At 42.1% G+C, this 27,152-nt stretch overlaps 1 protein-coding gene across 1 annotated transcript; it reads right to left on the reverse strand.

Annotated features, from left to right (window-relative positions):
* rasa2 (RAS p21 protein activator 2) lies at nt 1-25,279 on the reverse strand. Its single transcript, XM_072392645.1, has 24 exons — nt 24,943-25,279; nt 21,862-21,985; nt 18,353-18,456; nt 18,161-18,255; nt 15,097-15,173; nt 12,126-12,209; nt 11,517-11,589; nt 11,339-11,415; nt 10,806-10,907; nt 8,470-8,623; nt 8,118-8,266; nt 7,542-7,656; nt 7,018-7,092; nt 6,763-6,886; nt 6,271-6,377; nt 6,101-6,184; nt 5,912-5,989; nt 5,750-5,823; nt 5,127-5,233; nt 4,937-5,019; nt 4,128-4,336; nt 3,482-3,585; nt 3,091-3,271; nt 1-2,751 (listed from the first exon to the last, which is right to left on the reverse strand). The coding sequence occupies exons 1-24, from the start codon at nt 24,998-25,000 to the stop codon at nt 2,721-2,723; spliced, it is 2,469 nt and encodes an 822-aa protein (XP_072248746.1). The 5' UTR covers nt 25,001-25,279; the 3' UTR covers nt 1-2,720.
* Between the last annotated feature and the right edge of the window lie 1,873 nt (nt 25,280-27,152).

Genomic DNA, 27,152 nt, shown 5'->3' on the forward strand with positions numbered 1-27,152 from the left:
AGGCATTGGCAAAGAGTTTATTCTTAACAGAGCATGGACCATAAATGCAAAATACAATGTCGAGCATAATGACTCTAAAAACAGACATTATACTGAAGCTGAGACATTCCGACATGAGTTGGAGATGTGACGTAATCTCCACGTCCTGCAGCCACTTGCCGTTTGTAGGACAGCAAGAAGCTTCTTGATTAAAAGAAACAAAAAAAAATATACATATATGTTAAAGCCTTCAGGCTGCTTTTTGTCCTTTCACTTCGTTTAAACACAGAACAAGTTGATTGGAATAAAATGGCTTGTTTTGCAGTCGAAACGGACATCTGTAAAGCATCCGACAGGGTCACAGTCGCCTCGGAATCCCTTTTTGTTCCTGCGTGAACCTCAACCTTTTCGCTCACTTCCACGATTAAAAAAAGTACTCAGAAACTCACATCAGATGTTATCCATCTGGCAGCTCAAAGCAAACGTGAAAATTTCCCTTTCATTGAAGAAAAACTTATGTGAAACCGGCTGCAGACCCAAAAACGCCGCAGTAGCGCACGAGAGGGCCGCGAGCTCCAACGAGCATCTCATACCGATGAGAACTGTTGTTTCAGCCAAAAGGAAGGAACAAAAAGAGCGAATTCCCTTATTTAACACAGACGAACACGAAAAATCTACGGAGTTATGAATGGAAATGAAAACGTTCCCCTTTTTTTAAAAAAAAATAAAGAAAATAAGCACACATTCACTAACATCCACTGGCATCAAGAAAACAAAGACGGAGCCGACATGAGAGCCGTCCTGCTAAATAACAGTTACATAAGCAACGATCAATCCAAATCTAATTGTTACGATTGAAATGGGGTCCAAAGTAAATCCACATTTTTTTCCAACCATCTCCAACAGTAAAAAGCTTACAGTCGCGTTTTGGCTCTCATTAGGCTGGTGATTCCCTTTCAGTACAGCTCCAGAAACGTGTTAAGCTTCAACAAGGGAACACTTTGCACCAGAATGCAAAAGCAGCCCGAATAATACAAATAAAAGCAGAAGAACAAGGTTGTACCAGCATAACATTATATCAGCGTTTTTGTTTTTAAAAAAACAAAACAAACATACAGTTTTTCCATGAGAAATAGATTGTTAACCAAACGACACGCGAGCGTTGGCTCAAAGACAAACGACTCATGTGGAAACGACGTGTTTCGCCCGGTTTGATCAGCATCAAACGTCCGTCACGTTAAAACGAGTTCAAGTTTCTCTTACTTCATTGTTCAAACGGGTGAAGGTTGAAAACAAACGGGAGGGACAAAAAGAAGGGGAAAAAAACGACGATTGGAACAAACTGGTGAAGAAGAATGACTGATTGATCCAGTCTGCTGACGGGGAAATAACCCGTCGACATGTGAAACTTCTGCTGGTTACTTGTAGGCCGAATGCTCAAATCAAGTAAAAAAAACGCAATCATTTATAACTAATTTGGACAATTTTTTTTAAACTAACTCAGCTGCAGAGTGCCACATCAAAAGCAAACAGCTGGAGCAGCTGGAGTGCTGCCGAGGTGAAAGATAAAAGCAAAAAGGAGCGCATAACGGGGGCCGTTGCTATGATTGTCTGACTGATTGAGAGGTGACGGGAAGGACTCGCGACTCGGATCGATTCTTCCCTTCGTGTCCTCCCACATGACTTAGAACAGGCTGCTGTAGTTATGCCGGCAGGCTCTCAGCTGTGAGAGCACAGATCGGCTGGACACCGTACCGATGCAGGACAGGAAATACAGACTCTTCACCACAGTCATGCCATCAGGACTTAAAACTGAGAGCATGCCAACTGCTCGCCTTAAATCAATAAAAAGGTAAAGGATATGCTAGCAAAACCATACGCACAAAGAGGACAGAACATTTTATACATACACATATATATATGTATATATATATTCATATACGTCTAAATTTTAAACCATTTGTATTCAAAATACATATTCACGTACATCCAAGAGATTTCCTTTGGTCATGAAAAATATCTTAAAATCTACGAGCTATAAATGTGTTTGTACAGGAACAAAAACGAAAAAAAAGGATTTGAGATCATGTAACTGATCAAAAATGAGGAAAGCTGATACCAAGTATCTAATCGTTTTAATTTGGACAGCTCCAAATATTTAAAGTGCATCTGCATCATTTCCTCAGCATTAAATGTTAAAGAAACATCCATCAATGTAAGGCAGATTGGTTTGTTTATCGATTTAAATGTACACATATACATATCTATCCGCACACACGCTCGTTTCCTCTGAAGAGGAGGAGACGAAAAGGGGTGGAGAAAGGTTTGAGGGGGCACCGATGGAGGACGACCCTCCAGAGTCACGATTATTATTAATAATAATAAACTCTGGAGACTCGTGTTCGAGCAAAAAAAAAAAAAAAAAAAAGAAGGTTCAAAGACGGGGAACCAGTCATCGCAGCTGTTGATATAAAACCGAGTGAATAAAAGAAAATAGCAGCCTATTCACACACCATCTAGTGATGCTTCTGTCACACAGCTGTCGATGGAAAACGGGACATAAATTAAAACACAGAAAGTCACTTTACAAGGGACGTGCAGTCCAGGGTTGGCAGGAGATGAGTCCACATATTGCCCAAAAAACTCAAAAAAAGCTGTCTGGAGGTCATGGTGTACATCATTCCCCTGGTCACACAGTGGCCTCTCTCGCTGGTACACCAGCTCAGTTTGCCCCGCCCGGGTTAAGAGGTTTTCCCAACTATGGGGTTGTCACTGAAACAAAGAGCACAACCCAGTGACTACAGCAGTAAGAATGGAATCACGCACATAAACTAATCAGAAATGCATCATTTATATACATACAGTGCTGTGTTAAAGGTAGGGATATTTCCATGCTTAGATTTCTTTGGGTGTCATTCATTTCCTGCATTTCATGCAGCCTGACCCCAAGCATACAGCCAGAGTCAAAAGGAGCCAAAAGCTGCACTTTGACCCCTGGGGCCGTTTTTCAAGGGGCGAAAAAAAATGGTTGCTGCTCTCCACCCCGTCTGTGAGCTCAAATGAGTCCGAACAGACGTGTAAACGTGTAGTAAAAGAGCGGGCCAGACTTACAGGCTGCCGTACTGTGCTGTCGTGTCGTTCCTGATGTTGTGCTGCACCTGCAGCTCCTCCATGATGTTTCGGAGCTGTTTGAGTGTCTGAAAGGTCTCTTTGGGTTCCTGAATGGTGAACTTGGAATAATCCTCCTGCTCCCATTGAGGGCCCTGGTACACCGCCAAACTGGCACATGCATCTGAGGAGAGGACAAACGGCGCACAATGCAGCTTACGTTGCTGATCAAAACCAGTTGGCAACACGAGCTGCTCCACAAAAACAGGAATAAAAGTGTATCTGAGGTATTCTAAGGGTTGCACTCAGTTGTTCACGTGAAACACACAAACGGTGTTAAAGAATGAACAAATGCTTCGATGACTTTTTCAAACGTGGTATTTCTCGAACCGACCTTCCATGTTCTGGAGCTTGGTGTGGTTTGAGGAGAGGAGGGAAAATATTCTCTCCGTTTCCCGGTCACAGTCGATGTCCAGCTGCAGGTTGGCCAGCATGGTGCTGAAACAGGGAGAACAAAGGCGTAAGGAGAATTTTCCAGAGACAAAAAAGAAGAAGCCGTTTAAAGTCCATGCTGAACATTCGCTGGTGGTGAAATATGGTGAACAGCAAAATCAACGACTACGTTGCTTCTTAATACACACGCCAACGTTTTCCCACAACCATTTACTCATTCCTCACACTTTCTGAAGAGTGTAGCTGTCAAGGACCAGTTTATTTGTAAGTGGTTGTTTTCCCATAATCTTACAACAATCAGTTAGTTTGGTTCAGTTCCTATGAAAAGGCTTCCCACAGTGGAATCTTTGTTATCAAGCATTCAACACCCCTTTATATTTATGTGCCTCAAATCTTCCCTGCACTCAACTAAGCATCTACAGAGGTGGTCAAACATAGAGCGGTGGCACAGTTTCAAAACAGCAGTGGAGCTCTTTTAATGAAGTGTTGATGGTGATCTGTTCCACAGAACAGCAGCAGGAATACCGAGCACTTTACCGCTGAGCTCGTCGTGCTGCCGTGACGTGGCTGTGGGGAGCAACACTCACGTTGTGCAGGGCTTACAGCCTGGAGCGCTGCTGCTCTGGCTTTTGCAGCACTGCCAGGCTCCACCGGTGTAATTGGATGGGTGGAACGTGGCCAGGCGTCCCTCGTTGCAGCGACTGACCTGGCCCAGGATCTCCAGCCACTCGCTGGCTTCCACACAGTTTCCTGCCTGGACATACAGAGGCTTCTCCGAGTGGACCACCTGAAACATCTGATACAACAGAGACTGAGCAGTTAAGCAGAGGCACATATACTAAACATAGACACGCAACTTGTAATTACCTAAAACAGATTCAAACCTGCCCTGATAGAAGTAATTAACTCTCCAGCTAATTAGTTGCTACTTATTAACAAACTAGGAGCTCCCTGTCAAGACAAATAAAACTATCGCTAGCCCTGTTCAGTTAAATTGTCGCAGCGTGATGCTGAGTTTTGTTACTGCTTTGTTAGCTCTGAAACGAGTGAGAGCTCGGTTTGTTCTTCAATGAAAAAGAACAATAAGTGTAATAATTATGGCTCTACATCCTCTTCATACAGACAGAGGAGAGGGACTGAGACTGAACAGAGCAGCAAACACGACAGAATGGGAGTCAAAGACTTTGGCATAGCACTTAGAGTCAGGGAACAAGTGCAGAAGCTATAAAAACTCCTCTTCTCTTATTCCTTTTTGTCTTGTTTTTAAAAAAAAGACTTCATCCCCATTTTGCTTTAGTAAATTAGTTATTTGTTCCTACTGTATGAGAGTAAAGGTACAGAAAGCAAAGTCCTTTTCTTACTGAACCAACGAGGCATCGGAGACAAACCCACTTACATTTTTGCGGTTAAAGGCACTTTCATCCAGCTTCTCCACCGCCTTGATACTTTTCACATTGATGGTGCAGAGGGCTTCTTTCCCTGGCAAACAGAGAGCATTCGGTCAAGTTTATGCTTAAAAAGCGGAATCATTTTGGATGGTATGAGCGGCTTACAGAAGCCTTTGGCACAACAGGCCGCAGTCTCACCTTTATGCTTGTGGTAGGAGAGCTCCCTGTTGGTCACTCTGAGCCATCTCTTCTGAAAGTTTCTCTTGACGAGATGTTTTCCCCGCTGAGCACGTTTCTGCACTTCCCTACAGGGACGAACATAAAGTCAGAGGATTTGAGATTAAAGAAAGAAAGTTAATCATTAATCGTCTTCAATAACCATTTTATGTCTTTTGCCAAACTCATCTTTATTCTTTATTCTTTATCTTGGCAACACGCTTTAAGTTAAGGGAAGTGTGCACGAAGACCAGAGAAGGACGTGTTAACAGTTAATAGCCGTAACAGTTTTTATGGTCCTGCATGAACTCCAACTTTAGTCACTACTGCGCCCCTTTTCATGTTTACTCAGCTGGATTTAAAATAGCTGTGGGAAACGGTCTCATCTCTGTGTGCAGGGGTTTGTGTGCAGTACAACAATGAAAGACTCGAGTCACAAGTTTGACCCGCTTCATTTCCCCCTCCCGTAGTCAGTACTTTGTTACAAAACTCCCCCCTCCTCATTGGTGAGTTTTGTAACAAACTGCACACTTTTTTTAAACTTAAACTTTGATGAACGGTTAATAAAGAAGCAGACGCCGTCTCGGGTCACGATGAGCGCTCACCCTTCCTTCAGAACCACGGCGTCCTCCAGCCCGCTGGATTCTTTGCTGACATTGGAGGAGATTTCATCGAGAAACTGGAAACAGATGAAAATGGCATCAACGATACGCACAAACATCTAAATATTATGGACAATAGAGGAGGAGTTTTTTTTTAAAAAGTACCTTTTTAACTTTTTCAATGCACTTGTCTTCTTGGAATGATTTGAAGAAGTCATACATGTATGTTTCTTTGAAACTGGACTGGAGAGAGAAATTGAATCATTATCACAACTGAACTGGTGATTCATCGCACTACCCCCGTTTTCCTTTGGCTTAAACTTGTCATCTTTAGAAAATCCCTTTTACTCTCACCAGTTTTTTGGACAAACTACCCCAGCTGCCCAGAGTCTGGATGGTTTTTGAAATGAGAGTGAGTGTGCGGGAAATCTCAGGATCCTGAAATTAAAGAACAGCGACGATGATAACAGTGAAATTAATCTCTGGCATATTCATTTCATGTGGTGCCAGATGTGAACGCTTACAGGGTGATGAGAACGGAGCTGGAAAGAGTGCGGGGACAGGACGGCCACAGCGAAGAAACGCAGGAACACAAAGCTGCTAACGGCCGAGTACTGAACGTGAGGGTCACCTAGAAATGGGAAAAAAAAGGAACATTCTGCTAAAAACACACAAGCTCACTCGATCAACACGTGTGGCTTATAAAAGGAAAACCTCAAACTGTGCAGCAATTTAAAACCTAAAGATCTGGCTCCACCTTTTGGTTCCAACACCAAAAAACACACACGATTCCTTCTTTTCAGTTGCAACACCAGAGCGGCATGAAACCACAGAGATGTGTTAATATGGGGCAACGCCTGGCCACTGTCAAGGCCTTCAGTCCAGTATGACTGGTGTTGGTATTACAAGTGAACGGTGACCTTGTGATCCGTTACCATGAAATGTACAGTACGTTTCATATTCTTACTCTGGAATGATGAGAGTCAGGATGCTGACAGAAGCAGTGAATCTTTTACCTGGGAAGCGTTTGCAGGCCAAATGTCTCAGAGACCTGAAGACGTCACACATGAGTGGGGGGCAGCTGGAGCTGGACTGGGTGATGGATGAGAAGACTTTCTGGACATAAACCTGAAGGTTTTCCTGCAGCCATTAAAAATAGACGCAATAAACATTAGATTAGACTGTTTTAATGTGCAGACCGCAGCTCTACATATTAAACAACAAGCAAAGCTTCAGAAACTTTATCACAACCAAAAGAGGAGTTCTTTTACCTTGTTGACCTCCACGTTGTCTCCTTCCTTTAGTTTAATGGGATCTATCTCACATGACTTGTTGGATTCACAAATCTATGAAAAGGCAAACAAACAACAACACACATTTTAAGTCTTAAGCTTTTTATTCCTTTTCCCAGACATGCCTCTGATGAGTAGTTAATCTGCACTCTCTAAACATGAAGGTGACCAGTAAAATATGTCACATTTCCCTGATACAACCACACACAATAAAAAGAACTATTTACTGATCAAATTCAATTGGACTTTGACTGAATTTGAGCCATTTAGAGAAACTGTTAAAAAAAAAAATGGTGCCAAAAAGAAAAAAAAGATGAAATGCTCTGTGAGAGCAACAAATCTACCATTAACATCTGCACAGCTGCTCGTTAGAGGCACAAAAGCAGATGTTCATGCAGATTTTTTCCAGTGACCTCTGTGATTCATCTTTATATTTCAGCCTTATTAGCACTGTGTGTGTGTGTGTGTGTGTGTGTGTGTGTGTGTTTCCCTCCTCCTCATACCTCATCTATTACGGGCTTCAGGGTAACAGCAAGGTAACTTTTTCCTACAATCTTCATCATGTCATCAATGCAGCGGGTTGCCAGTGAGTTGCCACGGAATATAGTGTTAGCCTCCCTACAGAGATGCACAAATATTCCATCAACATCTCCAGAGAAACATTTCCAGAGAAAACAAACACTATTTCACAGTTTCTTATTTTGTGGCAGTTTCAGACCGATTTACACAACCTCCTCTTAAATACTCTTAATGCAGCAGAAACCACGGGTTTAACTGCCTCTTTAAAAAAAAAAAAAAAAAGAAGAAAATAACCAGCTTTTACAGACTGGAGTAGGACGGGGGGGGTGACGGACTGTTCTCATTTAGAAACGCCTCACATGTTCGTCAAAGTGAAAATGAAGCTGATAAGTCAATGATTCAGATGTTGCCTTTAATGCCAGTTGCATTCTAAAGCTGCTTCCTGTTTTACATACATGAGTTGGTTACGTCATGAAGGCTAAAGAACTTTAAAACGGGAACATGAATCCAACTCTTTGGTGACTTCTCGCGTGCGCCTGAGTCAGTGTGAGAGCACTCACTGAGTGTTGTCCAGCTCCAGCGCCACCACAGCAGAGACAAAAGGCACAAAACGATTGTGGTAGAGCAGCAGTCGAACCATGGGCAACATGGCCTCATATCGCTCTCTGCAGATGTCCCCAAAGATGTGCGCTGCTGCCGCTGAAATGGGCTGAAGAAGAGGAAGAAGAAGAAGAAGAAGAAAGGCCCAGGGTGGAGAGGTGAAAATAGGAAATAAAATGGATGACAAAGAAAGGTTAAACAGAGAGGGAGAAGATAATTCAGGTTATTACAGAGGCCATTACGTTATATCCGAGCAGCACAAGTGAACAACACTTCCCATCTTTTAAGATTTATTGTAACTTGACTTGTTACCTTCACATCTGGGGACTTGAGCAGCAGGTTGCGGAGGGGTGTGTAGCAGGCAGATGGCAGCACCGTGTCTTCGATGTAGGTCAGCTTCAAACGCAGCGATCCTAAATCATCAGACTTTGACTTGCTGCCATTTCCTTTGGGCTGGAGGAGATACCTGTTGGAGGGCGGGGACAAAAGGGGCCATCATTAGTGCTCTGTGGGGTGTGACCACAACACATTTTAATACTGCTGTAGACCCGTTTCCTTATGAAGAGAACAGCTTGTTAGTAATGTATGGCCTGAACACCTCGACAGGAACTCTATAGATAAGTAATCTATAAAATTAAACTTGTCAACGGACAAATAAGCGAGTGATTGAAATAGTGAGTATAGCTTTGCACATTTCAACACCTTTGATTCATACAACCAGCAGTCAGTGCATCTCCAACACTCATCTGATGGTACCCAGAGGATGCAGCTATTTTTCCCCTTTTCTTTCTTTCCCCCCTTATCTCCTCCATAGGGACCAAATCCAAGTACAAGGCGCCGTTTATACAAAGCATCACTTACAATCACTTTAGAACTTACTTCAAATCTACATTATGAGATAGAAGGAATATGAAAATACATAAATATCAGTGACAAATACAGCTGACCAAAGAAACATGGTGCTTAAAGGAAAAAAAAAAAGCATTTTATCCACTAATTGTTACTCGTATTTAAACTAAAATAAACATAAAAAGCAACTGGAGGATGTTTAGCTCAAGTTCTTTGTGAGAAAGACCTACATGTTCACTCAATAAATGGAACTGTATATCCTTTGATTTTCCCTTTTAACCCTGATGGGATGCGAGCGTCTTTTATATGATCTCATCATAAAAAATAAACCTTTTTATAGAACTCTGAGGTTTTCGTTTTTAACTTGCTCCCCTTTTTCTTCACAGAGGGAAGCCTCCAGTTGAAATGGGTTAAAAGAAAACTGGCCAGCTCTTCAGCAGCATGCAGATCTCCCAAGAAGTCAACAGGTGGTGCAAAACACAAAACGAACACACGCAGAGCTGAACTGGAGCGCTTGAAACGCTCCGAGCACTTATTCTATGTCTGTCCGTAAGCTGCTTAATCTATGATCACAGAACACATTCAGTGGGGCATTTCTACATATCGTCTGTGCCGATTTAGGAAGCCAAACGGTGTTTTCTGAATGCAACATGGACCTGTTCCAGCACAAACACAGGACATGAGGCACTGCCACCATGCAAACAGCCACCCACGCACAACCCTCACAGCTCTCATGCCCCAACAGATTGCTATCTGGCATAATCTTCGAATCGCCGACTCTGATGCAAAGCTACGACAAATACAGACCAAGGGGAAAAAAAATACAGAACACAGAGCTGCGGGGACATTTTTCAAGCAGCTGAGAACGCTTGTCGGTACACACAGTCCTCATAGATATGCAATAAGGGACATCTGGAGAATGCTCCTTCAGCTTTTTTTAATTTAGTAGAATAATGAAACACAGATATGACATAAAACTATTCATTCACAGGGGGCATATTCTGAAAATAGAAAAAAATAAATAAATGCTGATGATTTTCAATCACTAAGAGCATGTTTGGGTGTCTGAAGTAACCATCAAGTGAAAAACAAACCTATCTTTTGTTTTGTGACGCCTGGTATGGAAAACATCCCGTTCAGCAGTCTGACTCTCACAGATAAATTTTGTCACTTGTCAAGTTTTGCTTGGCCTCGACCTCTTGAGCTCGCCTTCAACCTGCATCTACCCCCCCCCCCCCAGCTTCAGAGGATCTAAGAGCCCAGTGGATACACTTTCTATGTGGAAACAGTTGAGTGACTCCATGATTCTGTCCTCCACCTCAGCCGGGAGGGAAAAAGCAACAAGGCATCAAAAAGTACAGGAAGCTTTACTTCTTCACGGCCATCTAACACATTTGTGAAGGAACAGCGACAAAAGAACAGGAACTTTTTCCATCAAAGTCTCAAACTTTCCACACATTCGTTTCTACGATTTATACTGAACAGAGAGCTCTACGCTGCTGTGTTAACTCTGTTATACTGTGTTCGTCCGTCTTTTATGGTCATACGTCCACACGTGTGTTCACCTGCTGTAAGAATAAACATTATTCTTAGTTTGAGCCTGTTTAAGGCTCATCGAGCTCACTGATGATGAAGAGCGGTGGACACGCAGGGAAATGAGTGTCAGACGATCTGAGGCTAGAAAGTGAGCCTTTTAGCTATTTTTGAGTGCTGTTTGGATCCACTAAGAGCTGTTTATCAAAACTAATAAAAGCATGTTTGTTGATAAAATGATTATACAACTTAAGTCTAGTACTTACCAGGCTTTGTGAACGTGGTCATTTCGCAAGATCTTGGCGGGGACTCGAGTTTCCCCCAAAAACACGTCCTGAGCCAGATTCTCATTGTTCCACAGATCCACTCTGCAAAGGCAAACGACAGTGAGCGGGCAGAAGGCTTCAAAGTGCCAAATTAAAACTGTAGCATGTCAGCCAAAGCCGCAGTTGTCGTGTGTTCAGCACAAAACATAAACCACGCAATTCTGATACAACGGAAAGGATCCAAAGAAAACTAGGTGGCGCTTACCTGCTTGGTGCATTATAACCGACACAATACCCGTGCAGTGACACCACCTCAAATCCAAACCTCAAAACCATGCGTGAGTGTTTACCTTTGAGTCTGACTAGTCTTACCCTGTGAGTCCATTATGACGGAAGCCCCACATATCCTTAACCAAGGCTCTCTATCAGCAGTCAGAACACACCAGATCCAAATTCATTGTTTTTTTTTCTTCTGTCGCGACTATAGAGGGGAACAATACAGACACTGCACTGTACAGATCAATTAAACTTACTTGATCTCGAGCTTTTCAATGTCCTCCTCCTCCACTTGGAAATTATACTTTCTAGAGTAGTTGCTGAACCGTGTGATCTGCAGAGGAACACGTGGAGACTTACGAACAGGCTCACACGGCGTCTTTGAAATGTTTTATTCACCTGATCAATTCAGGCTTTTCACACTGCAGAATTTACCTCAAAGAAGAAGGTTTCGTCAAAATGAGGGTTGCTGGTTTTCTTCTTCACCTTTGTTTTCTTTTGGTCTGTCCTGGGGACAAAGAATACAGAAACTGAGCAACTGCCCTGATGAGAACCCTGAAAACTTAGAGGGAACAATGTGAAAATGATTACATCCAACTTCTGTAATGCTATCAAAGTGTGACTAAACACACTCGGTTTGTGGCGTTTGTGGCGGACATTTGTAGACGCAGCTCAAATGCTGCAATTAGACTTTTTTTTCAGGCGTGTAAATATGACAATTTACTCATTTACATTTAGAGAGAAGCAGCTAATGGGCAACATCTTAACATTATCGTCATTTCTGCTGTGAAAAAAACTGAAGTTAGTAACAGTAAATAGTAAGTAGACAAAAACAGCTCAACTTTAATCCATACTCAACATCATCATGTCTGCGTTATCTCAGTTTACTAAAGAGGATCCGTTCTACATTCTGCACATGTCGATTATCTCCAATGAGAAATTAATCTCTCGTCGAAAGGAGAACTACTGAGCCATTTCTTGAGAAATCAGCAGTTAAGACAGCCTCCCTTCTTTCTGTCCTTTGTGTGGCATTTGCAGAATTACCTGGATGGTCCGGCGAGGGTCACGGTGGCGTAGGAGTCACAGTTCTGGCCACTGATCATAGGCAGCTCTTTGCACTCTATTATCCTACAACAGTTCAAAAGAGATAGAGAGTCAACAAATGCCATCACTGCACAGAAACTCAATGGAACCTAAAGCTGAGCATGGATTAGTAGGAAAGTCTAAACAAGCTCTGTATTTACATGTTAACTACCGAATACATACACTTCATAGGACAGAACAGAAACCTCCACCTTCCACACACTAACAAAATGATCTAGAATTGATCCTAACAGCCCTAATATGTGTGCATGATCACAAACAATATCACTGCATTTAAGACCAAAAGAAATGTATTCATGATGGTTGATTAACCTGGCTCACAATCTAAAAACAACGCTGCTGCCAAGTCCTATTTCACGAGCAGATGATGGATACAGTGCATATGAGTATGAAATGGATCCAGACTGTCCAAGTGTGTGTTCGTTTTTCATTTAAATGTATTGCTTTGCCCTCATGTTTAGCTTGTGTCACTAAGGGACCCTTGCTTTTTGAAATAAGTGTTTCAGGTAACAACAGACAGGCACCGAAGGCACCCTAAACAGGATGTGGCTGCTAAGCGGGAGCCTCCAGAGAATAAGAATAAATGCAGCCCATCGCTAAGTGAAGCCAGAGGGAGAAGTCAGGCAGCTGAATGTCAGGATGTTTGTCTATAATCTTCCAGGGTGTCATGACAATATTCCCTGTAGCCTTTAACGCTTGTGTCTTAACCCCCGCCTCGCTGGAGTCGGACCGTCTCTGGTGACTGATCGCACAGCAGCAGAACGGGACGACTGGAAGTGTGCACAAGATAAGCTCAACAACTTTGATTTAGAAAAACAGGAGTGGTGCAGCATTCGTAATGTCTGCACTGGTGGTGGGAACAGATGGGGAGCAGGCCGACAGTTTAAACTAACAATATAAGTGACACAGTGAATGACAGCAGAAAAAAAACCACAGTGGTTTGCAGTGTGAGAAGTGCAGGCTTCCTGCTCAGATGCCATCACTTCCTCTTCATTACAGTGCTCTTCAAGTATGAATGGGGGGGATGAAAAACAACATACGTAAACAGTGTGAGGTCTGATATCAGCATATTTACATGTGCGCTTTACATGAATAACTCGATCCTTGAATGAAACGCTCCCTCCCAATCGCCACCCCATAATGTTATGTTATTTTGTATCTCAACTATTTGACTTGTAAAACTAATGTCGTAATGGTGGTAAAGTTTTACTGTGACACACATCAAAATTGAAAATGCTACAGAGGACTAACATTGGCATGTAATATACTCTTAAGGGCTCATTCATGAGAAAGGAAACGTGTCTTTGGTTACCTGGAATTGGTTCAGGTTTGTGGTGTCAGATTAGGACAAACAGCACCTCGCTGCAAAGTTTATTTAAAGGCTGTTGCTACCAAAGAAAGCAGTACGACCAATTTTTACTGCAGCACCTCGAACAGAGGCATGCTGCCGAGTGGGACAGGTGTTGCTCCCTATGAAAGGAACGAGACCGCGGCAGCCCAAGCACCGCCACCCCAGAACAACCTCGCGTCTTGGAAATATTCACAAACTGTATCCCTTATGATAAGAAGGGTGTCCGGTGGAAAAAGATCACGGATGCAGTCGCGATGTTTATTGCAAAACATATGGTGCCCATATACACCGTGAAAAAGCCGGGCTTTATTCACCTGCCGAAAGCTTAGGACCCCAGGTATTTTTTCTGAAGTTGCCTCGCCTCAGCTGCACAGCAGTACACGCCAAAGGATTGCTACGGTGTCGGGAATCGATTCTGCGATTGCTTTTAAGGCCATATCACCCAGCCCTAACACTCTTAATCAATACCAAGTACTTATAGGTGATCTGTTTTTCTTCACCAACCTCTGACCTTTTAAACAGCTGATGGAAAGCTGCACAAAGTGCAAATGTCTTCCTGGTAAAAATCTTTGCAAAAACTAGGCTTTTTTTTTGTTTGTTTGCTTTCCTTGTCTCTTGTAAGTGCTACTGTTTGCCTTAGATACACATAAACATACAATAACAAGCGACATCTAATGCTATAAATAGCTAGACTAGTAACAGACACCTTGAAACGCTCAACACGGTTTCGTGATCAGTCGAGTTGAGCTACGGTTGCAGTTTCAACTCGTCTATTTGGACCGCTGCACCAGGTATGCATGTATGAGAGCAGAACCGAGTTGCTGACTGAAGCATGTCCACACTTTGGACTGTAAGAACACGTTGAACACTTTCTCCGTGGGCGATTGTCGTCCATGAAAGCTGAATTCACTGCACAGATGTTGCCTTTAAGGTACTTCAATGGTAGTTCTGTCTGATGACGCTGCAGTTATAAAAATCAGGATTTTATTAGAGCTGAGCGACAGTCTGGAGTCATTTTAAAGGACTGCTCAGGGGCTTTTATCCCTGTTCATTACAACCAAACTGTAATCAGTCCAGAGCTGGTTTCCAAAAAGCATCAGGCTTTTTTTTGTTCATTTGCAAACTTCTGACACTAAAGTTCATAGAGAAGATCACTGGAAAGTCTTTCTTGAGGGTCTTTTACACACATAATGAAGTTTTGATTTGCAAAAGTGACTTTGTCTCGACTCCAAACAATCCTGTTAACTTCCATTTCCTATTTACTTCCCAAACTATGAAAATGTGTTTTTCTACCTTCTTGTAATTTGGGGATTTTTGAAGATCCGTTCACCTAAAAAGGTGAATTTCATCCTTTTTTAGGCAACAGCATGTACACATGAACACTTCAGCGTCTGGGTTTCATTTTTCAACGAAAGGAAACACTTGGCTGGATTCTCAGCTTTTAGAATTCTACCGTGATGGCAGAAATTTCCAGCAGAATGTCAAAATGAAAAAGAGAACTAATAGTATCAGATCACACAACCAGTATCAGATTTGCAACCAGGGAATTTCGGAACTTACCGGACCAGTATGTGTTGACCCGTGGAGCCGTTCTCTGTAATCACTTCATTCAAACGCATCTCCAGGTGAACCTTACCCTGGTGACCACGAGGAAAGGAGAACGCGTTTTGAGAAGACAAAAAATAACTTACAATTCATGAGATTTGAATCTTAAACTCAGGCACAAGTCAAAATAAGTCAGTAAGATGTTTGTTGTAAAACAAGACAAAGAAAGGTTTTAGCTCTCCAGACATTTTTTGGTGCATTTTTTTGTACATGTTTGTACCAAGCTCCACTTATTCCTCGGTCCTGTTTGAAATTGCTTCTTGGTCCTCTCTGTTGCCGTGCTGCACGACATGTTTCATCTTGTTTTTGATTAATGGAGGTAAAAATGTGTGACAAGACCCACAACAGCTGTGGATTCTGTCATCACTGAAAAAGATCTTCACGGGTCGGATGTGGTGAAGGTTGCAGGTCTCGCCTTCGGAAGTGTTAGATGGAGAGAAAGAGAGCTAAACACAACGCCCCCACACTTGCACTTTGTCACTGCAATTCAGCTCTTGGCTGACAAGGCAAGTAGTTCTTTCTGATGCAAGAAGGCCCTTTAAGTCAAGATAATCACTTTACAAGGGTCCAAATGAGCCCGGATTCTTAGTAAGTTATCACATTATATCTATATACATGGAATATAGAGTCACAAAAAATGTTTTTATTAAAAAAACACTAGTATTCTTTATGAAATATGCAAGTTCATGGGGTACATACAGAGCTTTTGTTTGGTAACAAACCAAACCAGAGAGGCATTGCATCAACACCTCCATTGCTCACTGATGTAACTGCATTTGAAAGTGTCTACTTGTGAGTGAATCAGTGCACCAGTACATACCAAGAATAGACCGGCGTGGGCTAATGGCAACTAAAGTCAACATGTTAGCTACAGTGCAGCAGCAGCACAGAAGCAGATCACATAGTTTTTGTGCTGTGCCTGCCAAATATCTTACTTTAACACTGCACAATAACCCCAGGTTTAATGTTACAGACACTACACGTGTGACTTCTCAAAACAGCTACCTTAACACTTGTCTTAAGCATCTTTAGAGGTCCAAGACTTACTTTTTATATTCAGAAATGGTTCAAACTGCTTGAAAAGGGTCATGATCAACAGGCTATACTGCTCTCATGTCCTGCCATCATGCAAAAAAATGTTAAAGACCATCAGAAATCCTTCATATTGTATGACTTTCATGCCAGATGGCCAAACAATGAACTAACAAATGAGGTGAGGTGGTGTTAAGAGTTTGAAGACAAGATGATGCTTAAATTGTTCAACTGACGGCTCAACTCAATGACACAGGTCAAAATGTAGTTTATTTATCAACTGCCTGGAGGTAGATTCAGTTTCTTGGGAAAAAAAACAAAACACCTATGTCCCCATAACAAGAAGAAAAGACCGAAAAGGGCCATAAACCACCTACACTGGACTGAGATTGACTGAAATTGACACACAGGTCAAGTCTGACGAAGATTTGTTTGGTAAATTCCAAACTTCGCAACCACCTGGGTCTATGAAATTATTTACCGATGTCACTGTGCTGATGATTGATGTTTTTAAACCACACAAACAACAAAGTATTGACTTCATCGATAAGCAATAAATGTGGGCCTGGGGGGAGGCGGCTTGAGGCCGACTTACTGCTAGTACGAAACAATGACTATGAACTTACACAAAAGGAGAACTCTAGAGCTTTTTTCAGGCGTAAGACACAAACTCTAGGGGGGTTAAGCTTTGGTTTTTGGGGTATTGGTCGTGTTTTTGCCGAGCATTCCCCACGACTTTATTGCGACATATCTTCAAAGTGATAGAGAGAACCACAATATTTGTAGCGTGGGCGAGATTTGATGGTGCACCAAGTGAGACGCAACATAAAAGCCCTCAGGAGTTTTCTGACTTCGTTCTTGCCTTTTTTTTTTTCCCAGCAAACATATCACATTACAAACGATTCGTGTTAGCACGCCAAGCGTGTTGTGGTCATGAGACACAGAACGAGGTTGGAAGAGCGCCTTTGTTGCACTTCAGCTCGAGTAAAGAGTCTTCCATCTCCATCACAAAAAGTGTGCTCCAGTTATGTTAATATTATGCCTTCAGCAGTGGCTGAAGTTGAAGTCATTCCTTTTCTACGTGTTTTAGCTTCTTGCAGTGGCGGTGTGGTGAAAGGCGGTTTTTAATCAACTTGAGACAAATGCTATCCTTTTCTCTGGATGGGTCGCTGTTTCCACCTGTTTTCACTGTGTGTGTGATTAGCTTCGTCAGTCAGGCGACGCCACAGCTGCACCTAAAGACGCTCCAGCAAACAGTAAGAAACAAACTGTCACGTTCGGACACACTGACAAACAATTAGAGCGCTACAGCTACTTATCTTATAGTGAAAATTGCTGGACAGTGTTGTCAGTTATTTCCGCTGCCGTATGTGCAGATCAGTTAATGCGACTGCTGCAGCTCAGAGTATCGCCGGATTATAAGTGATACGTAAATGCAACTAGATCTGATCTGTTGAGACTGCAGCCGTAAACTGTCACAGAAAGGCACAACAGTGCTCATTCAGACGAGGCGCAGAGATGACGCAGCAGTCATCAGTTGCATGTCTTAACAGCGGGGCTTCTCAGATGGTGTCACAACAACAGACGAGAGAACATGAAAAAAAATAGAGTTCGCTGGTGACTATATTGTAAAGAAAGTTTAGATGTCATGATAACAAAACTATTCCAAACTGGCCCACTAAATCTCACTGAGAAGAAGAACACGGCATCTTGTTCAGGCACTTTTAAACCTTACTTTTGGAACAATCTAATCTCGGTGCACATTTCAGGCTACAAGCAAGTGGATTCGCCACGTGAGATTGAGCTGAGGAAAGCGTTGCGCTCTAGATTTCAGAACTTTAAAGCCAACTACTAGGATCTGAAATTGAAAAGGCAAAAGGAAAAAAAAACAAATAGGATAAAGATTCAGAATTCTGACATTTCGGTGCCAAACTGTGAAATGACAATTCTGATTCAACTTTTTAAAAAAATCTTTTCAAGGAGTTACCTGAACTTCTGAGTTAGGATCCACAGGCTGAAGGCTAAACCAGTGCTCCTTTCCACTGTATTTACATAGATCATCCTTCCTGATTGACACCTTGCCTGAAAAGACGGACACACACACACACTTACATTAAACCAAAACAGATCCATTGAGATACGACGGCATTCCTGTTTAAGTCTTCTGAATGTGACTTACCAACAGGGAGGTCCCTTTGGAAAACGCCCTTGGCGAAAACATAAAAGGACAAAAACTGAAATGGGCGCGGGATCTCAAAGTAGAAGTCCTCTCCGTAGAAAGGGCTAGAAATAAAGGTGGAAAAATAATGCGTTTCCATGGTTACATGATAAAACTTTATTGACATAAAAACAGATCGTCTCATTATTCAAGCTTATACCACCATAGTTACAGAGTTTATTGTGTATATACACACTAGAAACACGTACCTTCGCTCGATTCTTGAAAAACACGAGCATTTAGAGAGGTACGCATTATTTAGTGAAGATGAGTGTTTCTCAGATCAACACAGACTGTGAGTGAATGTGAATGAAGCGTGGTGAAGTCAAATAATAAGTGCTGCAACCACTGTTAAACTGTTGGTTAGGGAGCTAATCTATCCTGCTCATCATCTTACTCTAGGCTAAGAATTGCGTGATCACTAACACACAAACACAAACACATGCGTAATATATTGGTTTGGGTTAAAACAGTGACGCAAATTTGGAGATACGGGATTGCATTTGCACTCCGAGATTATGCAGAAAAACCCTAATGAATCATTGCTGAATCGCCATGGCACTGCGTATGAAGCCTAAATGCAACAACAATGTCGCCTCACTTCCATAAGCACAGGATTTGTCAATGTGCTGGACAATGAGGTGTCTGAGCAGAAGGTGGACAACACAGGGTGCCCTCATGACTCATCAGGGTTGTGGGAAATGTTCTTGATATGTCGAGGTCTAAATCTGTCACCGTTGCCGTCGACTCTCCCTTCTATGAGCATTTTCTTCATGTGCAAGCTAACGGTCTACTAACCATTCACCGTATCGATGAGCTGTGCAGTCTCTTGTGTCCATATTCAGGTCAACTCGCTAATTTGCACTGATATAAGGAACATTTTGAAAGCCTTATTTTTGGAGTTTTATTGAAGTCTTTTGAAAAAATATATTTTTTAAAAAGATAAGAGCTGGTCAACTTCTTCACCGTCTCCTTTAGCAATGCTGAATCACTTTCATCCCGTCATTGGATATATGTAAACAACTACAAGAGTTTTTTTTTTTAACCCTTTGATGTGTTATAAGGAACCACTGTGACTTCCTTCCACGCAAAAACTCTAAGTTTGCTTTGCTCTGACTTTAACCTCATGATATTTTCCAAGAAGGTCAGGAAAAAGGGCTGCAATTTCAACTGTACCTCTCAAATAAGACAGAGTGGGAACATGAAAACGCCAAAAAACACACAGCATGAGCTGCAATACTATCCGACCAAGCCTGGCAGCAAATGGTTTAGAATGGATGCTGAGTGGGAGCTGGGAGAATAAACTGAGGGCATCTCCACCAATCAGTCCTGGCAACAGAACTACTTTATGAGCACGACTGCGAGCCAAACAGTTTGATGTGACGTAGCCAAACGCAGGCTAAACGCCACCCTGATGTACGCCGCCGCCTGCAGATGGAGCACCAAAACACTCCCTTACAGACTGAACAAGGTTTGGTTTCATAAACCTTTCAAATGTTCAAGAAAACTAGGATTTCTTCATTTCTTTTTAATTTCACAGGCAATTTCGAGTAAGTTTGGAGGTTTCTTCATTTCTACACTGACAGACACGGACATCTGCTTAGTGTCTATGAAAGGCCAGTTAAAGTTAAAGTAGCACCGTGCTACACAGACCTGGTACTACAGCTCCTCCCTCCACAGCGTGTGCATGTTGGATGGTGAAATATCTTGCCTGACACTGCGACACTGGGCTTGGCCAATGTAGCCAGTGTACACCCACACATCCTCCTCGACATCACGTAGAACTAGCGATTGTAACCCACCCCCCCCTCCTGTTCTGTACACGTTTAAGCATAAATCTACTAAACTACTTTTCCAACAGTGCAAGAACCATAGGTAGATCTACACACTTGACCACAGCTGTTTGAACATGCCTAATTCATCTTCGGGATTAGTTGAAATAAGAGCTTCCATAGAGCCTCTCTACAGTCAGAGGCAGAAGCACGTATAACAGACACCAGTCGAACACCATCGAGGTAAACGTGCTCCAAATATGGGCGATTATGGAGATGTGCTAAGCAGTGGCTAACGTGGGTAAGAGTGACACATAAAGAGAGTGACAGGCCTCACCAGAGACTGTAAAACCCTCCTGATGTAATGTTAAAAAAAAGAAAAGAAAGAAAAAAAAGTGGCTGTTGTGAAATGCCCTAAGAAGGCAGGAACGTGTTTACAACCCAACGCTGAATGAGTTAGATAGAAACCTGAGAGGTTTCCCAATCTTCCACACCTTCTTACTGAACTTCACGCAAGCATGTTTTTTTATTGGTAATGTTTCCCACCCTGCTTATATGTATTTTAACATCCAATCAAATGCCTTTAAAACAAGACATGTCTCCCATTGACAGTTATACAACAAATGTCAAGAGTACAGAGGTCAGCGTTACTGATTCCACATGCTTTGACGTTTCATTTCTACGTCTCGGTTTTATTTTACTTCAAATTGTATCGAGAGTGTTAGCAGCCAAATGAGAAACTCCATGGAAAGTCCATTCCACCATCTTGGTTTGTTGAAGCTGTGTCTGACAGTAACAGAAAAGCTATTAAAAAGCCCTTAGCTCTTTAAATTGAATTTTAAACTGTTCCTGGAACCTAATCGCTAGAATATCTTTATCTTCAGTAATCATAGCAGTTAAAAAGCATCACAGTGGCACAACCTGATGGATTAACATTATTGTACATCGATATAACCAGGCCAGAAACAAATGATTGAGGACTGAAACGGAGTTAAAAATAATGGCAAATGGCCCAAGAACCAAGAAGGCTTCAATCGATATATAATTATAAGTATCATTAAGGTAGGAGCAGCATATCCTTTGATTTCACAGAGATTTTCTGTTGTCTGGCAAGTACAATGCATGTTTTGATCCAACATACAAATGATTCACACCTCAATTCAGAGAATTACTCTGAGGAGGAAACCACCCAATAACACACAGAACCTGAAACCTCTGCCTCCATATAAACAAAAAGATGTTTGGATTTTGTGTATCACCAACATTACTTCCAATAAATGAGGTGTGCAGTGACTTGTGCTGATGTCGCTTATGACAGCAGAACATTTTCTAACGACATTACAGCGGCTTCCTTTCAAATCCCGCACAAGACTGCAATACCAACGAGATGACTCAGCTGTGTTTTTAACGTCCCGAGTATGTGAATTACATACTCCTACAATAATACTGCCAATTTCACATTTCATACTTCCACTATTTATATTAGTCAGCGATGAGCTTTAGAAATCAGTAGAAAGCAGAGCCCTCACTGAGAAAACTTTACCAACCATCGACAAACGTAGAACGCAGCATCAGAGGAAAGACTCCATACAGATCTAATCGTGCTGTACAGCTAGCATTTCATCGAAGTCATGAAGTTTAATGCTTGGCAGTTTACAATTTAATTTGATGCTGCAGAATGGATGCTATCGGGCTTACCTGACACTTTTGTCAAAAATCTTGGTGCGGAACACTTCCTCCTGATCCAGATTTATGGTGCAAAATGTACAGAGATCCCTTTGTCGATTTGGACCCGAGACCGGACCCAGGTTCTTAGCTTCACCTGCAGTACCAGAAGAAGAACACAAGCGTCACCACGATATATGCATTAACTTCCTTTAAGAAGTCATAACACTTTGCACGATCTTCATCCATTTTATGAAGACTGTTCAAAAACAGTTCTGCATTTCTATTGCTCCTTTCAACAGATATAAAGTATTTCTATATGAGGTAATGAAATCATCACTTGTACATTCAAGTTTTAGATCTCTAAACAAGTAAATCCCTGGTCTTATAATCCAGTCAAGTACAGCAGTGTTAGTCTAAAGAGTGTGATGGCTGAGAAACTAAACTCAAAGTAGATGCCAAATTTTACTCTTGGTTTAAAAGAAGTAAGAATGAAAAACAAAAGACAGAAAACTAAAGAAAGTGTATGTGACATAAAAACGAGGAGCAACTTCACTAAATCTGACTCTGCTTTGATGTTTGACACCCTCATATTCATTTGGGGACACGAGCGCGCTGTCAGGGCAAACTGCAGAGCGGATGTAGCTGAAGTAGACCGTATGCTCATATGTGGTTAAAAACATGAAACATTGACTTCCTCAGCATAACCAATGGCGACAGAACAGCGCTGATTCACAAATGGCAAACACACATCTGTAATACACCACTTCCATTACACTGAATCAGGTTACACGCCGTGGAGTTGTGTGCGAGACACACACTAAAGAAATAGGCCGAGTCAGTTCAAGACTAGTTGAACTGGCACTGTCAGAAGAGATAATGGTCACTTAAAGACTTCAAACAGAGTAAGACTTAAGGTAACAGTAAGAGTCTAAATTAGTCCCTTTAGCTTTGGATCGGTACCCTAAGCCCAGGTAGGGACCTCATTAAGAAAAGCCACCAGTGAGATCAGCTATTTAACAGGCTATTAATAATGTAGTATGGCTAATCTTGGGAACAGGCAGTAAAAACAGTCACAAGTTGTCAGTAAGCTTGCACTAGGATGACCCGGTCAGTGTAGAGCACACAGGCAAACATGCAAATAACCACAAACACTCAGTTCTAATTTGGTTGTTGTCTCTTTTCTTCCATAAAAATCCCTAAAAACAGACGCATGCCACCACCTGGAATCCATGACCTGAGGGTAAGCCTAAACAGAAGAGGTTTTGGCTGAGGACTGCCTAGTCCCTGTATGAAGCGATCAAAGTACACGGGCCATCAAATAAACTGTCCAGAACACATCTTCACAGAGTGCCACCTCCATTGATGTATACTCAAGGAAATAAAGGCTAAATGTGAACGAGGAAGAATAGAGTTTCGCAAGACTGCAAAGTGAGTTACATGCCATGATAGTTCCTCAATTTTGTTCTGCTTAGCGTTTTCTCATTAATTCATAGTAGTGAAACTGACATTTGCCTTCCTATTGTATGCCCATGCATTAGGGCTTTCCATGCTATTTAGCCTACATTTACTTTACGGTAAAACACACACTGCTAAGTTATTTCTATAGCTACTCGGACAGAATCTTGCCCAACTTTGGAAACACACATCTCTCAGGCTCATACCAGAAATAATGTCAAACATGAAGCGTATATAACATGACGTTCATTCTCGTAAACTCTCTAAAGTTGTGGCCCACTTGAAGTTGAAGTAGTTTGACGACGGGCTGTGATAAGTTCCCTGAAACGTGAACGCGGAGAGGCTGTTGCAGCAGTGGATGCAGTTTAATTGATGAGAAGTTATCGGATCTGCGGCAACATTTTCATTGCAGTACCAGAACCGGTTCAGCTTGTATAACTGGAATGTCAAAATGATAGCAGTGACTGAAACTTTTGAAGACGGCCCCAAAATACAAAATTCCACATTCAAACAGGCACACGCGGGGGACAACCACCTACGTTTAAGTCAATATTCATGAAAATGTGATGACCGTGATAATCAACTAACAACAGCTCTGTTTGCCAAAGCAGGTTATTGGTGACAGCACACAAAACAAGGCACTCTATCCAAGTTAATATTTCAATATTTAATGTTGTGGCAAACAGAAAAGGCATTGCAGCTATTATTAATATCATTCTAATGAATTCCTCCATATGGGAAAGAGGACTTGAGACCTGCAGAGTTTGTTCTGACCAGACTAAATAAGTCGACATCGTATACTATAGAAAATATTCACCAATGGTCTGAAAACAACACCAAATCCTGTGCACTGTTATTTTTCCAGTGGTGCTCAAGTACATGCACTGGGTTATTAATACAAATATGAGTGACTTGAGGAATTTGAGCTTGATCCATACATATATATGATACATAAAGCTGTTTATCACACACTGTGAGGATAGCTGTCAGAGCTGTAAAGACACAAATGTAAAATAAACCTTCTGTTATGATCAACCAATTGAGAAAACTCTTTGTCTGAAGAATTTATCACTATATCCTAACACTATGGAGCAGTATTTGTTTTTTTCCCCCCTTTTGGTTTAACACCTACCATCAAATATTAGGGGGACAAACTAGTAGAAAAACACGTGTGTGACACTTATAAGTGAAATCCCTACAGTCTTTGGGTCACGGAATTTGGTGGCACACCTGCATTGAGTAAAGCTGAATGGGTTAGCTTAGTGACGATTAATTCAAGTGGCTGGTAGTAGCTAGCTTTACTTCAGTCACCAACATTAACTTAGCTCGCAGGGCAGCTCTACTCTCCGAAAAGAAAAAAAAGCCAACATTTTCAGTAAAATTAAAACGCTTTGTGAGCTCGGAGATACCAACAAACGGTCGGAAAGCTGTTCGGTGAATGGAATCATTTACAAGAAGCTAGTAGCTTCTGCTAGCATGCTAGGATAACCTGACGTTAAACACCAGCAGAGCGAGCAGATATGCTGCCTGTCTCTGCCTTCACACTGTCGGCTGTTGATAGCACGCCGCGCCCCTCCGGCTTTCAGTCTCACCGCTCAGCTATTCCACTGACCTCTCTCCCTGTGTGGGACACATCGGCATGCCGGTCAGACTTACATATTTTACCCCGCAGGCTCTGTACTATCCGAATCCTAGCGTCGTCCTCTTCCGCCATGGTCAGAGCTGACTGTTGTTGCTGCTCCGGTGCATTCAGAGCTGGTTTATCATATCCGTTTCTGAGTAAAGTGACTGTCTGCCACGGACTGATTGTACTGCCGCGGGAGCGCGCGCAGCCTGTTAAAGCTGTTTGACTAATTTTTTTTGCTCCGTTTTCTGTGGTCCACGGCTGTTTCCCCTCAGCATCAAAAAGACACAACACGCCACGGTAACAGAGAGGTGTGCTTTTGTGAGTCGTTAATGCTGAGGCGGATTAAATGCGAGTGCAGATGGAGAGGTCTGCGTTGTAATCAGGCATGTTGCTGCTTTACTTGTTTTGTGTGTCGCCTTCTGCTTGGTTGTGCTTAGAAAGTGTAGAACAGTTAACGCGACGGATGTGTTGATGATTTACTTAATAAAGAGTCTCCACTGGATTTATCTTCATGTTTGTTGGTTATTAGCAGCTCACGGACACAGACTGTTTTTTATTAAGCCATTTTAACGTTGTGATGCCGTCAAAAGATGCAGCGCAGTTTTCAACTTACCAAAACGTGCCCACTGCGCCCAACTTTGGGCTTTAAGACTGTCTGCCTTTAACATTTCTTGATTTCATTCAAGATAATATATTTACAAAAATAACTACTTAAATAGAGAACTAGATATTTGACAGGTTGCTAAATAACTTGTCATTTAACATGGACTCCGGGTTCTTTTCACCATCATTCCATTTTGTGTCAGAATCATTATTCCAGTGACAAGACAGGGGCAATGGTCACTTTTTTGGCAGGAAAAAAAACTATAATGACCCATAATACTCATTTAAAGGTATTGGAGAAGGTTGAAAAACTAGTTGGCCTTTACTCTGTACTGTACAACTCTCTTGATTGAAATCAGGTAATATTAATGCAGACGCAGCAAGTCAGTGCCTGCCTGGGAGCCTTAATCACTTCATGATAACTCATAATGCCCATTGAAAGTGTTGTAGAAATAGGCGATAGCTCGTTCTCCCACAATCTGCACAATATAACTCTCTTGAATGAAATCAAGTCATTTTTGGGACAGAATGATCTTTTCACTGACAAGATAGGGCGCTGTAATCACTTTTCGGCAGGAACAAAATGACTGTAATGACCCATAGTGTGTATTCAAAGCTATTGTAGAGGTTGGAAATAACTCGTTGATTTATAATCTGTACAATGTAACTGTCTTTAATGAAATCAAGCCATTTTGCGGCAGAATCAGCATTTTGGTGACCGGATAGGATAGCTAGATAGTTATCACTTGTTGACGCAAAAAAACCCTGCTGTAAAGACCCATTATGGGTATTTAAGGGTATCGTAAGGAGTAGGTGATAACTAGTTGGCATATATTCTGAACAATATAACTTTTCCTGAGTGAAATCAAGCCATTCTGTGGCAGAATAATCATTTCGGTGACTATATATAACGTATGATAAACGTTCAACGCATCCATCGGGTTAACTGCAGTGTGCTTTTTAAACACAACCAAGCAGGGGGCAAAGTAAAGCGTCTTGTATTGATCCCGGTTTAGTTTGAACAACTCGCAAAAAAAAAACACGCCTTCTCCGTTAACCGTGGACATAAAGTCACGTGTTGCGTTATGGGGGGAGCCGTTGACCACAGAAACTGAGCGAACACGAGTGAAACGGCTTCGACAGGCCGGACAATCAGTTTTTGGGAGACAAATGACTTTTTTTTTTTTTATGGTACATCAGACGGAAGCCAGCCCCACCACCGCGTCACGTCAGGTCTCGTGCAACCTGCAGACTTAGAACATTTAGGAGAGATGGCGAGCTTCCTCTGGGGTCGCACTAGCTTGTGCTGCATTGTGTGGGTGGAAGGAGTTTTCTAAGGGATCTGAGGTGTCTGTGTGGTGTCGCTCATTATGCAACAACGCTCTCGGAGATCACCGACTTTGACTTACAGAGCTCGCTTAGCAAGCTAATCTCGGACCCTTTAATGCCTCCGTGAGCGTCAACCTGTCACCTTTTGGTCATGAGTTGACTACTGATCATGCACAGATGACTGAATGGGTCTACCAGGCAGAGGCCCTGTAGTTAGTGTCCCCCTCCTTTACGATATTTAATAGAAATAAAGACACACAAAAACGACCAAAAGGTGACACAAGTACATTAAGATGAACACAGAGAA

Source organism: Leuresthes tenuis, unplaced genomic scaffold, assembly GCF_036924035.1.
Source record: "Leuresthes tenuis unplaced genomic scaffold, fLeuTen1.0.hap1 SCAF_9, whole genome shotgun sequence".
Taxonomy (NCBI): Eukaryota; Metazoa; Chordata; class Actinopteri; order Atheriniformes; family Atherinopsidae; genus Leuresthes; species Leuresthes tenuis.